General features: G+C 25.2%; 1 protein-coding gene across 1 annotated transcript in view; it reads right to left on the bottom strand.

The window, feature by feature from the left end:
- The window catches only part of LOC142323771 (protein kinase C, brain isozyme-like), an 883,957-nt gene that overhangs the window by 31,059 nt on the left and 838,353 nt on the right, over positions 1 to 14,545 (bottom strand). The window contains exons 6-7 of the mRNA XM_075363963.1: positions 13,824 to 13,977; positions 11,896 to 12,124 (exon numbers count right to left, since the gene is read on the bottom strand). Of these exons, the coding sequence (XP_075220078.1) occupies positions 11,896 to 12,124; positions 13,824 to 13,977 (383 nt within the window). The remainder of the gene's footprint in view (positions 1 to 11,895; positions 12,125 to 13,823; positions 13,978 to 14,545) is intronic.

The following is a 14,545-nucleotide window of genomic DNA, read 5'->3' as shown; positions in this document are numbered from 1 at the left end:
ATCGTTGAGCGACTGACTATCTTTTCTGATTTCATCATCGACGTGTTTCAATAAGTGATTATAGAGGGCCTCCTCGAACATTCTTCATCATGTACACTATTTCTTTTATTTCTAAACCTTTCACACTATTTTTGGAGATTTCTTTCATTCATTACATTATCACCGTACACAGCAACCAACTCCCTATGAATTTCAGCCAGCTTAACGTTTTGATGGTTTAAAAAACGTATGACTGCACGTATTTCATAGTCAGTGGCAACACAGATTTTTCTATTCATTTTATAACATAATAACTCACATGTAATCAAAGATACTACAACACGACAACTTATAGACAACAATGCAGTGTATACATTACTAGTGTGGCCAGAAATGACATAGGTTCGCCAACCTTTGAGAGAAATTTCCCAGCAGTCTTTACTTTAGAGATAATTCATTAATATGCATAAAGACACACACACACATACACACACTCTTATTATTATTTTTGAAATGTTGAATGCCCTAAATCTCTCCCTGCAGGGAAGTAAAATGAACTTTTTTAAATCAACTTAGAAAATTTTTTAAATTTTATAAAAAAAAGAAATCAAAGCTACGGAAAAGAAAAATGAGAGAATACTAAGCGAGAAATATTTTCCCTCATGGCAACAATTTTTGACCTCCATTAGAGTTGATTTCTTTCAAGTTAAGAAATTCATTTTTGAAGAATATTTTCAAAATCATAATATTGATAGATTTGGATGGATTCAAGAGCCATTTTCCACTACACTACCTAAATTTACAAGTGCAGAAAAAGAAAACCTGAATAAGTTGTTTTGTGGCAATATGTTAAAAACAAAATTTTGCAATATGGAATTAACTTAATCTTGGATGTGAGTAAAAGATGAATATGCTGTTCTAAGTGGTAAAGCTCAGAGAATTTTAATTCCATTTGTTTCTTTTTTTTTTGTCGACTTTGGATTTTCAGCAGTTGCTGTGATAAAATCTGAGTACTATTCAAAAATCAATGTGGAGAAGGAAAAGGTGGCTACGTCCAGTTTAATTTCACAGTTTGAGAAAATGTTTGGTGATCAACAAACTCATCCATCCCATTTATAAATACAATTAGTTGAATTTATTCAATTACATTTTTTGCGATCTAATATGTGTTTTTTTTTACCTAATCATTGCAAAAAATTATTGGCTATTTTGCAAAATGTACTTGTTAGAATTTGACATAAGGCACCTCCAGAAAATTTGGATTCAAGGAAATTTTTCACCTTTTCAATCCAATAGTGTAGAACCTTTTTTCAAATAGTTTCTTACATAAAAAATGGCTCTTAATAAAAAAATTAAACATAGGAAATTTATTTCCTATTCTTTCATTGTTTTATATTCCTGATAGATATTATCCTCTTTGTAGATAAACAGTGAATTAAAGGAAACAATCTTGAAACTACTTTAATAATGGTTTAGCTAAAGTTCATTACACAGTTCTTTTCTGTTTATTTTAAAATTAGAAAATTGTTCAAAAAGTTTTATTTGATTTAATTGTTACTTAAAGGTGGATAATCTAAAAATATCTACATGATTATTTCATAAAACTATTTTAAACCCCTCCTCCAGCATATAAATAGTAAAATTCTGTTTCATACTTTTCCTGTCCATTCTTACATAGTTTTAATAGTCAGCCTCCTAGAAAATTGTTACACTAAGCAATTAGTCACCACTGCAATGGATTGAATAGTTTTAACTATGGTCTTTTCATACAGTAGATGATATCTTTTAACCACTTATCACAATACTTTCCAAAAAAAATACACTGATATGTAGGCTTGATCAATTACCTAATGTGGTGTGAGCCTAAGAAGAATAACTTAAAAACAAGCATATTGAATAAAAAAATAAAAAATAGAAGTTCAGAAATATAAAACAAGATAACAGTATTGTTTTGAAATAATATATATTCATTTACCTAACAATAATAGAATTAAGTTAAAGATTTAGCTGAAAAAAAAGAAATAATATCAAGTACAGTAGATTAACCTATTTTCTGTTAAAGATAAATGAAATAACAGAAAACTAATACCAAATTAAGTTCTTTAAAGCAATACACAACTAATTTTACCAATAATAATAACAATGATAATGAAGTCCCATCTAGAAATATATTTCTAATTCTCAATTGTCACACAGAAATATAAACTACAAAAATCAGTACATTTAATTCTTAGAAAAGCATTTATTTTGTCCTGAAAAAATATTAAATTATGATCAATAATCTCTGAACAGTAATTAATTAACTAAAAAGCAAAGCAACTATATAAGCCTAATATAACTATAAGCAGACTATGCAGGCAATGTTATTATTTTCTCTTTTTCCTAATAAAGCACAGGAAAATCATGCAGAAGCAGAATCAATTTTTGCTGATAGCTTTGAAGTAGTTGTCCTAAAACAGTTACATTTAGCTAAAAATCATATTTATATCCAATCTATTAACATGGCTGAAAGTGTATATTTATTTATAGTAAAATCTATTGTGCTGTAGTTCAATAAAGCATTAAAATTGATTTTTTTTCTCAGTTAGCTTACTCAGAAACATTATAAATAGTTTTTTCAGTAAATTCTTTTTTTAAATGGTGCCAAAAAATGACACATTAAAAATTATGATGGGCTGATTTTATAACTTCTCTTAGTAGGTGTGTGCTGCATGAAATAGGATTTTAATACCATAAAACCTTAGTATAGGTTTCCTTTTAAGAAAAAAGAGGATAGTTGAGACAGTGAACATGCTGAAAATTGATTACTTTCATCACAGTGTCCTGAATTATAAAATAAAACTCATCAAAAGTAAATTATACTACTCAAGTCTTTGTTACTCACTGTATATGAAATGGATAAATTGTATTACTACAGAGCTAAACTTAATCACTTTCATTGCGTAATTAAATAGCTTTTCCAACCTATTTTAAGGACAACTTATTAATTTATATTAATTTAGAATGTAAATGAATTAATTCATTAATGAATTCAACTGTAACAAAGACAGATTTTGGACTATGTGAGTAATGTGCACTGCTAGTTTATAGGAAATTAAAGCATATAATTTTTGCCTGACATTCAAAAAGGAGACGAACAGATATGACTGGAAGGATTCAAAAACGTGCCTGGGGATAGCAACATCTCTAAACATAGCCTGAATAAAATTGAAAGGATTGAAGATAATAACAAAATACAAGACTTTTCGTTTTCGTGTAATTATGTTCCTTGTTTTTATTTTCCTCTTTAGGATAATTCTGTGTTTTCTTTCTTTCAATTTTGTATTTCTCTTTGGACATTAATATTATATTAGAGAAAGTAAAACAGTACAAAATTTAAGTTTAATTAACCTTTAAATGCAACCTGAATAATCTAAAATTTGAGAGAGAAAATATTAAATACAACTAAAGCAGTTTTGACTGATAAGTCTATCTTATTTCTAAAAAATGAGGTGCAGCTCTAATTTGTAAAACTTTATCAATGAGAAATCAACTGTGATTTAAAATAAAAATTAAATTCATTCAAATTTTTATTCAAGGAATTAATCTAAATTGAAATAATCAAAAAACTGTTTTTGAACTCATCAGTTTTACCATTAAACAATGTATGCTGCATTCATATATATATAAAAGAGAGGTAAACTAATTTATGAGTTAGTCGAGATTAGTGCCAATCAATGAGAAGTTTTTACCAATGATAATTAAATAAAACAGAATGATAACAGCTAAAACATGGCTACACAGAAAAAGGATTTTCAGATAAATTATTTTAATAAACATTATTAGCATTAAGCAGAAGTACAAAAAAGGTACAGTTACTTTTACTTGGGTTTTACAAGTCCCCGAAAAACATAATATATAATGCCAGTTGGACATTTTTGTGGTTTTAATTTTTCCCCTCATTATCAAGCATATTTAAAATATATCATACATTTATTTATTTAGACAAATGATAATCAGTAAAATATTTTAACATAGTATTAGCAAAATCAAAATTATTTATAAAATGTGGGAATGTAATGAAAAGTAAGTTAGAAGTAGTAGTAAAACCTGGCACTCAATGAATCAAGGTAGCTGATGGAATATTTTTAAAAATGTACATTTTACTATAGTGTTTTAAATTCTAAGTCTAATTTTAGGCTTAGAAGAGAGTTAAGTTAAATCAGAGTTTTAAGTTTTAAAGTCTAATTCACATATCCATAAAAAAAATAGAAAAAACTTTAACTAAAATCTTTAGAAGGAGGAAGTTCTCAATTTGATCCTTTTTTTCTTTTTTAAAAGAATGTTCAATTTTTGCTCTCAGTCAAATAGAACAATGTTGATTATTGTTTTTTTAAGTCATGAGGAAATTTCTGTAGTGATCATGTTTTAAATTTTTTCATATAACTTAAATGAAAATTTTTTAATAAAAATAAATATTTAATGTACATGATTTAAATATATTTTAACTCTTTTGTCATCATCTGTTTAATATTGGATTAAATAGCATCTTAATATAAAATCTGATTTATACTGACAATCAAGATATTTTCAAGTAAAAATTGAAGTAAGTTAGTTGGAAAACCTAGAGAGATAAAATAAAACATATTCTTTCCTTCCAGAGAAAGAACTTAACTCATGTTCATTAGCATTTTTATCACATCAGTTCTCTATATTCTTTTTTTTTATTTTTACCACGAGACAGGTTTCTCACCTCTGCATTTATTGAGCAAAGTTTCTTTTTCAAAAGAGCAAAGTTTTTGAAGGTATATCCAAATTATAAATAAAAATACAATAGACATATATAAAATAAAATTTTAAAAAAACTTGGACTGAAAACTAAAAACTCTTTTTTTTTCAGTTTTCTTAAAACGTTAATAACTTGAAATCTGAGCTAAATTAATGATTACTAAATTGTTGATAGGCGTTTGTTAATTTGGCACAAACTTCTAAAAACTGATATTTAAAGAAGAATTCAAGAAACATTAGTTTTTTGTGGAGATTTTTTAAAATATTGATTTTATTTTTTCCAAGTTTATTATTAAGAATTATTATTGCTATTACATTTTTAGTTTATATATATAATGAAACCACCCAACAGTTTAAGGTATTATTTACAGAAGAAAACTTCTATGAATATCAACTGAACAAAGTTTTTTTATATTAAACTAATTCAATGAAAAACTGTAATGTACTAGTTGACAAAGATAACGCTGGAATTACACAACTAGAAATAAAAGTTACTTCCAGCATTTCAGCTAATGTTGCACTTTTATAGTTATTGATTTTGTAACTATTGCAGTAGCCATGAAGGAAAGACCTTGACAGCTATGACATTAACCTTGATGGAAAGAGCTTACTACAAGAATACTAACAAGATTTTAATTATCATAAAATTTTAATTAAAATAAAAGGACCTTCTAAAAATTATTTAAGAGTGTACTGAGCAAAGGATTAATTATAATTTAAAATGAGAGTCAAAACAATGTTAAAATAATTATTAGCTCAAACAAATTTTAATGTAATTAAAAAAAATATATTTATATGAAAAAAAGATCTCTAAATCAAATTTATTGAAAAATGTTCTATTATCAAAAGTGAAAAAAATGTTTTACTATTTTTGTTTTACATCAAGATCTCTGAGTTACAAAACATTGAGTTCTGTATGCAAAGTTATTGAGAAAAAATATTGTCATTTTTACAATCAATTATTTATATCATCACAACATCCTATTACTAGAAGTTTGTTCAGTTTGGTTTTTATTTAACAAATTAATTTAATCTTAGATAGTAAAAATAGTAGTAAACACAATCAGCCATGAATACTATTTAGAAGGAAATAAAAAAAAGGTAAATAAGTGCACTTAATAAAAAAATGTATAAAGGAATAAATGAGAGGTTTGTGATAAAACTTTTAAGTATAATATGTAATATAGATTGAAATGATAAGATAGAGAGATAAGTAAACCCACCAACTGCCGATTCTGAATTTTCGAGCCCTGCACAATGAGAGAGAGAGAGTGTTACATAATATAAAGCGCAGTGAACTGCTTTATTACAACATATTTACACACATCAATTAGTTATTAATAAATTAAGAAAATTTATTAATTTTTCTTTATCAATAGTTATATTAATATAATTATAATTTATGAAATAGCAAGCAATCGTAGGTGAGGAGACATGTTATAATTTCTATTTCATATAAAAATTAAACTATTATTAATAAAAAAAAAGTTTATAATCAACTGTGATGAATTTCTTAATATTGTAGATGTAAATTTATGTAATAACAATATAAAATATTAATTTAAAGCAATTAAGAATATCATAAAGTAATAAATAAGTAATTAAGTAATTACTATATATATAAATAATAGTTTAATCATTATACAACAAAGAAACACATGTGAAATCATCAAAGATGACAATTGTTAATACAAAATAATACATCAATATTAAATTAACTGTGATTAAATACATGCTACATGAATTTTGTTTTTCTTTTTTTTGTGAAAATTATAATACTTATTTATATTATTAATTATTTTATAACATTATTATCCTAAAAAAAAACTGACTATAAAACCTTTTTAAAACATTTAAAAAATCATAAAATGGATATATGTTTACAGCAACAAAAAAAAAAACCAGAGATAACATGATAAAGATTTAAAACTATTTTAAAAAACTACAAATATAAAATACTAAATGTATTCTTCCAAAGGGCTTTTGAAACTTTGTTGGTACATCATCCAACAGGGGGCCCTTTGGAAGAGTACTTTCAGTATTTTATACTTGTAGTTTTTAAAAATAGTACTATAGTTTATTTTTAATAGTACAAGAAACTCCAAGGAGGAAGGTGCTGACAGTTAGCTCCAAAAGACCTTTGGATGAATAATTCCATTAACAGAAGATAATTTTTAATACTTTTAAAATTTATCTTGTTCAACTGTACTTTTCAATAAATTGGTGATGATTTACATGATATTTCAGATATACCCAGATATTCGAAGCAGTTTAATTTTATTTAAATTCATTAGCACAAATGTCTTATATGCCATGGGAGTATATACATGACTATTGTTTGGCACATACTTTTGAAAACTGAATTCTGAAAATAAAAGTTTCATTTTTATGCAAATACCAGTTCCTAGGAAATTAAATCAGAATGTTTATTTTAACAATTAGTATTTAACTAATAATGCAACTAAACCAATAGCAATGAATAATTATTATGACAATATTACTAATAATAATTATTAATAGTATTAATAAAATAAATTAATTTCAGCTTCCATTTTATAACACACATTTATAATTTTATGTACACATTTCAGTGTGGTTTCATATTATCTCAGCCCCTGAAATATATATATATATATATATATAAAACCTTGATACATTTAGTTTTATTTCATACTAATGCATTTGAGATGTATAAATAAATATAGATAAATTAAATTAATACATAATTAAACCAACAAAGATAACTACGATGTTTATTAACAAACGATATCTGATTACTCTATTTTTTTGACATGTCTACTTTCACAATATGAATTTGTTCGAAAATGCAAATTATAATAATATTATAGTATGGGATTCTGACTATTCCATAATGATTCTAACTATTAATTATAATTAGCTCATATTATTATTAGTTATGTTTCATCTTTAAATTCCAAAAGTTTGGTTGCTCATACAAAAACACAAAATTTAATTTTGATTATTAATATTTAGAAGAGACTAGTACAAATCCCATATTTTTAACTCATGTACTTAAAGAAAAATAAGCATTTCTAAGATATACAAATGAACTTTTTAATGCAGCAACTGCAAGTTAACATGGTTACATTGTTATAGCTGAGTTAGGTGGATTAAAATTTAAATTCTTATTTAGGGTATTTCATTTAATATGTAAGACATCACTTAAAAAAAATAATAATAAAAAGTATACTCCAAGTGGTTTGCTACAGTATTTTACTTTAATTAGATATATTATATCATTTGGACAAATGCTTAGAAACTGATGAGATAGATTATTTGTTACTAATTCATTATTATACTACTATGACATCAGTGCATTTCAATTACATATGGTTAAAAAATTACTCTCTGATGTATTATTGGATTTACATCAAGAGATCTGTGCTTTTTCAACTACAGTTTTAAGAAAAATATCTATAAATATCCCAGCCATTCAGTATATAATAAAATTGTCTAATCTGTATAATATTTAAAAGAAGAATAGATCTTAAGCTATTCTTAAAAGAGTGTTGTTGGAATATAAGAAGTGAATAACAGAAAAATAGTGTTCATTATCAGTGCAATCAGAACTTTTAATAATGAAATGTCAGAGTCTTTGTGAATTGCCATAAAAGCAAAATACCCTATTAAAATGGCCAACTGTAGAATTTATAAGATAAGGGTTATAGAATATTGTGTATGCAAACATGTGCATACATGTGTAAGGTAACACATACATGGATATGGAATTTTTTTAGTATGTGAGTGTGCAGTAAAAATGAATAAATAAAAACAAGTAAACAAAATAAACATAAAAAAGCTAACAATAAAAATTAACAAATAATTTAAATAAAAATGAATAATAGTAATGTAAATTAAAATTTAAATATACATTAAAATGAATTTCAATAAAGATTAGATAATAAACTTTATGTTACAATGGAATTTAATTTTTACATTAAGAGTTTTTAAATACACTTTAACATCTATATACATTCTTGCACTGAACAAAAATTATAGCTAAATTTACATAAAAATTTATCAAACATACAAAAATTCTTATTTTAAATATATAAATGAAAAAAAAAAAGATTAAAGTTAGTGCAAGACAATTTAAAGTGAAATTTTATTACACCTAGAAAAAACACTGACAAGCATAGAGAGAAATCACTCAGAAGATTGTAAAACACAAAAATGAATGAATATTGAATTTATTTATTTGAACATCAATATTTGAAAAAATGCTGTAGCAACAATCGGCGCAAGAAGAATATGTAAAAAAAAGAAACACTGTACAAACATCCACCACCATATTTTGTTATTATATCCTAGAAAATTTTAGTAAATAATATAATTTAAATAAGAATTAAGTAAATCCAATTTTAATAATATTAAAATAAAATCTTTTTAAATCATAAAAACATAATACAAAAATCTGAACAAAACCAACAATAAATTGCAATTAATGCAGTGAGTAGTTGATAAAATTATTACTGTTAGTTTAATTTTAAAATACAAAATAAATATTAATAAAATAAAACACTGTAATTTTCACAATTTATTAGTAAAAGTGTATTTTTTAATTATGTAATTTAAATAAAATTGTAAATAATACTCAAAAATTATTTTCAGAAAAAAATTCTGAAATTATATCTGGGCTTTAATACTATAAACCCATCAGTATAAGTTACAATTAACCCATAGGCATAAGTTAATTAACAAAATCAGATATAAATATAAAACAAAACTCAAAAAATAAAAGAAATAAGTATTAATAGTAAAATATAATAACAGTAAAAAGTTAATGAATAAAATAAAAATTAATTGGTATTTAAGAAAAATACTGTGTCTATGTTGAGAAAAAACTATTAACTATAAATAATATAATATTGTTTTAGGGACTCCAAGTAAAAAGAGAAGAATGAAAAATGTAGTTTTAATTAGGACTGCAATCAAAGTGGGAATTTAGGTAATTAAGTAATACTTAAGTTGGTTTTCACTTTGCCTTAAGTAACTTATTTCCTTTGTCGTACAGTTTATCTTTTACTCTTAATTTATCACATCACATTTATTGATTTAGTCATCATTTCTTCATATGAATAACAAAAATATTGACTAGTGAGGCATTTGTCACTTCAGGCATTGTAGTTATCTGTTTATCAATGAAATATCCTTGATGAATAAATGTTGTCAACAATTCCAATATAGATATCACGCTAACATATTGATAATCAGTGTTCTATCAATTAATAACTGTTAACTGTTGCAACAATCCTGTATCATTCAACTAGTTGTAATTTTTTCAGTCATTAAAGTATTATTTACTAAAGGTCATCTTTTTATTCAAGTATGTACATCTTCTGTACAAGTGTTTACAATAAAAGCCAAGAGAAAAAAGAAAATTATATCTTCAAGTTGGTCTTCTCTTGAGTAGGTGGGTATAACAATACCATTTCCAGTTTTGTATTTGAAAAACAATGAGAATGGTATAGTTTATTTTTTATTCTTGATTTATCACATCACACTTTCAATTATATTCTCAAGTCAAACAGAAAAAAATTTCATAATCTTATAGCTAGAAAGGATGTACTTTGATGGGGGACTGACAATGCAGCATCATCAGGTCAAATACTTACATGAGTGAATACTTACAACAGTGAATAGTCCAATAAAAAACAATTGTATTAATGAGTTAAATAAAAACAACATAAAATATATTAACGAAGTATTCTGTATGCCTGATTAAATGTTTTTGCAGATAAGATGTTATTACACCAGATATTTACGTTAAATGAATATTATAATCATATAAGGTAAAATGGTAGGATAAAATTAAAAACAATTAATTTTCTATTATTATATTAGAAATACAGTAATAATTTATATAAATTGTACTGGAACCTAACCTAAAATACAATTGCTGGGTTATTACTAATAGTGAATAATATTTTTTAATGTTGTTAATGGTAAATAGTATAATCCTGTTTATTCACACCAGACATTGTTCAAATGAAATCACATAAAATCTGGAAATGGATAAACTAACGACATCAAAATAAACATAAATTGTCAAATACAGGAACTTATTTGAAGTTAATCTTAATGAACATATTAATCATAAATTCAAACTCTACTTAAAATAAGATAAATTTTGAAGAAAACTGAATAGGGAATAAGCCTACAATGTAGTCACTCATATTTCTTTGAATGGGCCAATTCAAAATGTTATTTTGGCTACAGCATCTTGAACAATACATTATAAATGAAAATATTCGTTTATAATTTATAGTCATTAATCTATAGATGAAGAAATGCGAGACTTAAATCTTCCAATTTGAACAAAAATAAATTTGTATTACAATAGTACCAACTTGAAATTTTAAAAATTGGACCAAAAAGAAATAGGATTTACAAGTTTTGTAAAAAATAAATAAAGTTAGGATTTAAAATATCCTGATTCCAAATCAATCTAGATAATCTGGAAATTCCTTATTAACAGGTACCAGATAAATGGGATTATACTGTAATTTTTTGGACTAAAATGTTGATAAGGATGGATTCTATAAGAAATTTTAAGTCAAATCTTGTCTGGCTAAGTTATGATAAATAATGAACAAATATCCACCTCTGTTTTTCCCTTTTTTTGACTTTATAACATAACATTTTATAGAAGTAATGTAAAGTGTAATAAGAAACATGTAACTGGAAATTATAATAAAACATCAACATGAAATAATTAAAAAGGTAAATAATAATATTCAACTAAAATTTTATGTTTTATCAGAGACAATAAAAAAATAAATAATAATACAGTTACAACAAAAGACAGATAAATGAAGTAATAAAATATGATTTACAAATTGAATAATAACTGTAGCTGGAAACATTATAAAAAAAAAACTGAAAAAACTAACGTGATGAAAGCCATACGTACAATTAAAGCATGTATTTATACATTTTTTCTAATTTATAATTTTTTAAATCCTGGAAAATTACAGTTGTATTATTGTAAAGAATAAAATTATATGAAAAATAAAAATTCCAGATTAAGGTTTGTTCTTCTATTCAAAATTGAATCATTAGTAAAATATACAGTTTACATCATCCAAAATAACATTAATAAATAATATATATCAAATAACAGCTCACCCTCATCTGCGATTTAAGCTGAGCAAGATCAGCACCCTCTTCAGGTACGGGTACATTATAAAATTCACCTTCCTCCTCAGTTAATAATTTGAACCAACCTTCGACTGGTGATTTGATCAATTCAGATATACCAAAAGACAATGAACCCATAAAATCATTCCGTGAAGTACGATCCCAATCCCATACTTCAATAAGCAATCTTCTATCTTTGTCTTCACTTTTTAATTCACTACAAAAACAAACAGTCATTTAAAATTAATAATAAAAGTTTTGTTTTATCTATTCAATAATTAATTTATAAATAATTATTTTAACTCATTGCATGCAGAAAGATATTATTAATATACACATTGTGTATTATGGTATGGAGCCTTCTTGAAAAACATGTGTATTTGGAACAGAAAGCAAGGTTTCGCATGTGAAAAAATAGAAGGGGTTTAGAATAATTTTCTCTCTTGACTGTAGTTTAAATTCAATTTTTGTATCTCAGTATTACCGAACTTCATCATCAGTTCGGTCTTTGTACGTTAACAGCTAGAAGGGACTTCTTTAATCTTCTTTTCCTTCATAATCATTTCATAGACAGCTTCCTTCATCTGCTACTGTCTCTTTGTGTATTTCTTGTTTAATTTCTCGCTACACATGTCTCTGCATCTTGCAAACCAATCAAGCTCTACTTATGATATCTGTATCAACCTAGTGTCTTGTTTGTGGAATCAAACTGATTTCTTTCAGCCTTTTCTAAAATTTTCCAGAAGTATTAAAGAAACTCGTTTTAGTTGATATTCTAGAACTGTTCTTGTTTTCTACTATCTGTATCCAGACCTACAATTTGTATATTTTTAGTATTCAGGACTAAAAACTTTATAAAGTTTATAAAAACTCTCAGTTTTTATAAACATTTTGAGTATTTCATAGAATAATGTTTCTGTTTATTATTTCATGGCATACCAAAAATTTATATTTTAATTTAATTGATGGTACGGCATGTTTATAAACTAGCAAATTTCTGGGCCAATTTTGATCTGATATTTGCATTCTGACTAGTATTATTATAAGCACTTTCGCTACATTAGCCTCAAATTAATAGATCCTTAATTCATATAAAAAAAAAATAAATAAAGTTGTGATAAAACAGGCTACATGTTTCATCAAAAACTTGAAAGTATTTTGTCTGGAGTTCAATGGTTCAAATAACTGAATAATGACATTATAAAATTGAAAAAAAAGAATATTTAAAGGTGTTTTTAAAATCATCATTAATGAATGAATATAAAGAATGTTTTGAAAGAAAATAAAAGTTAACAAAAAAAATGATACAAAACAGCAAAAATTAGAATATAATGGTAAAAATACTGCTGAGAAGCACCTCACAATGAGGTATTGGTTATGAGGCAAGTGAAACAATTAGTATATGAAGGAGAAAGCAGAAAATTAGGAAAGTTTATTCCTCCTACAACTAGCAAAGTAACTATAAAATTTTAGGAACTAACATTTTTTTATAACTCCCAACAACCTTAGTGAGTGACAGTTACCATTATTAGGGAGCAAGAAGACATTCATGCTTCTGTGGGTGCAGTGTGTTAAGGACATTTAATAAACAAATTTTTCATTTTACTCATAATATATATGTAATATAAAAAAAATTCAACAGATTCACTTGAAAGTAAGAAAAAAATGTTTAATATTAAAATCCACATTGGTAGTCATACAATAGTGACTGAATTAAGTACACAATAGCAGCTCTGTCTTTCATTCTAGAGGTACTGGATTCGAATCATTGCAAGATAGGCATTTTTCACATACTGCAACAAATCATTTCTTCTCACATCTTAAAAAGTAAATAAGAGCATTTGGGTATCAGCTTGTATTAATAATGAACAAATAAATAAATAATTATTATGAATAAATAAATAATTTATACTCACAATGTGAGTGTCTCATTCCACACAGGATTGAGTGAAGAACGGATGGTTTTTGTTTTCTTCTTTACATTATCAGAATCTGGAATTAATTTCAATTTTACGTATGGATCTGATAAACCATTTGGATCCATTGGAATCAAGTTTTTACCCTGGCGCACTGTAAATATATGAGAAAGAGAAAAATTAAACAGCGTAAGTAACTGATATTTAATACAGATAAATAAATAAACTACTAAAACAGTGAAGCAAATTCTTGGGAATACATTTTAAAATTTTATTTTATTTTAAGACTGAACTATCTCCTATACCGATTTTATAGTTTGACAGTTTGACTTTTTTACTTAGATTTCTGAGATAGTATCAATAATAGTGACTTAGTGACAAAAGTACACTAATTTACAAAGAAATTAAAATACAATTATAAGTAATTATACTTTTAAATTGATAATAAAAGTCTGGTTTTGAAACATCATGAACACAGCTGTTACAACTGCTAATTATCTTCATAATTAACCTAACTAATAAATATTGGTTACTTCTGATATTTTCATACTTATCAATGATTGGCTATTTATTATTTTTATTATTCTTTTTTTTTAACTAAAAGGTAAATTTATGCTTTTATCTTCATAAATATAGCATATATTTCAAATACATACTATATACTCTGACTGAACCTTTTCTAAAGAAAGGACTAAATTTGGGCAATATTCGACATGGTTGTA

This window comes from Lycorma delicatula, chromosome 4, assembly GCF_047948215.1.
Source record: "Lycorma delicatula isolate Av1 chromosome 4, ASM4794821v1, whole genome shotgun sequence".
NCBI classification, from domain to species: domain Eukaryota; kingdom Metazoa; phylum Arthropoda; class Insecta; order Hemiptera; family Fulgoridae; genus Lycorma; species Lycorma delicatula.
Note: the sequence above shows the minus strand (reverse complement) of the source record. Positions and strands in the feature narration are given on the sequence as shown.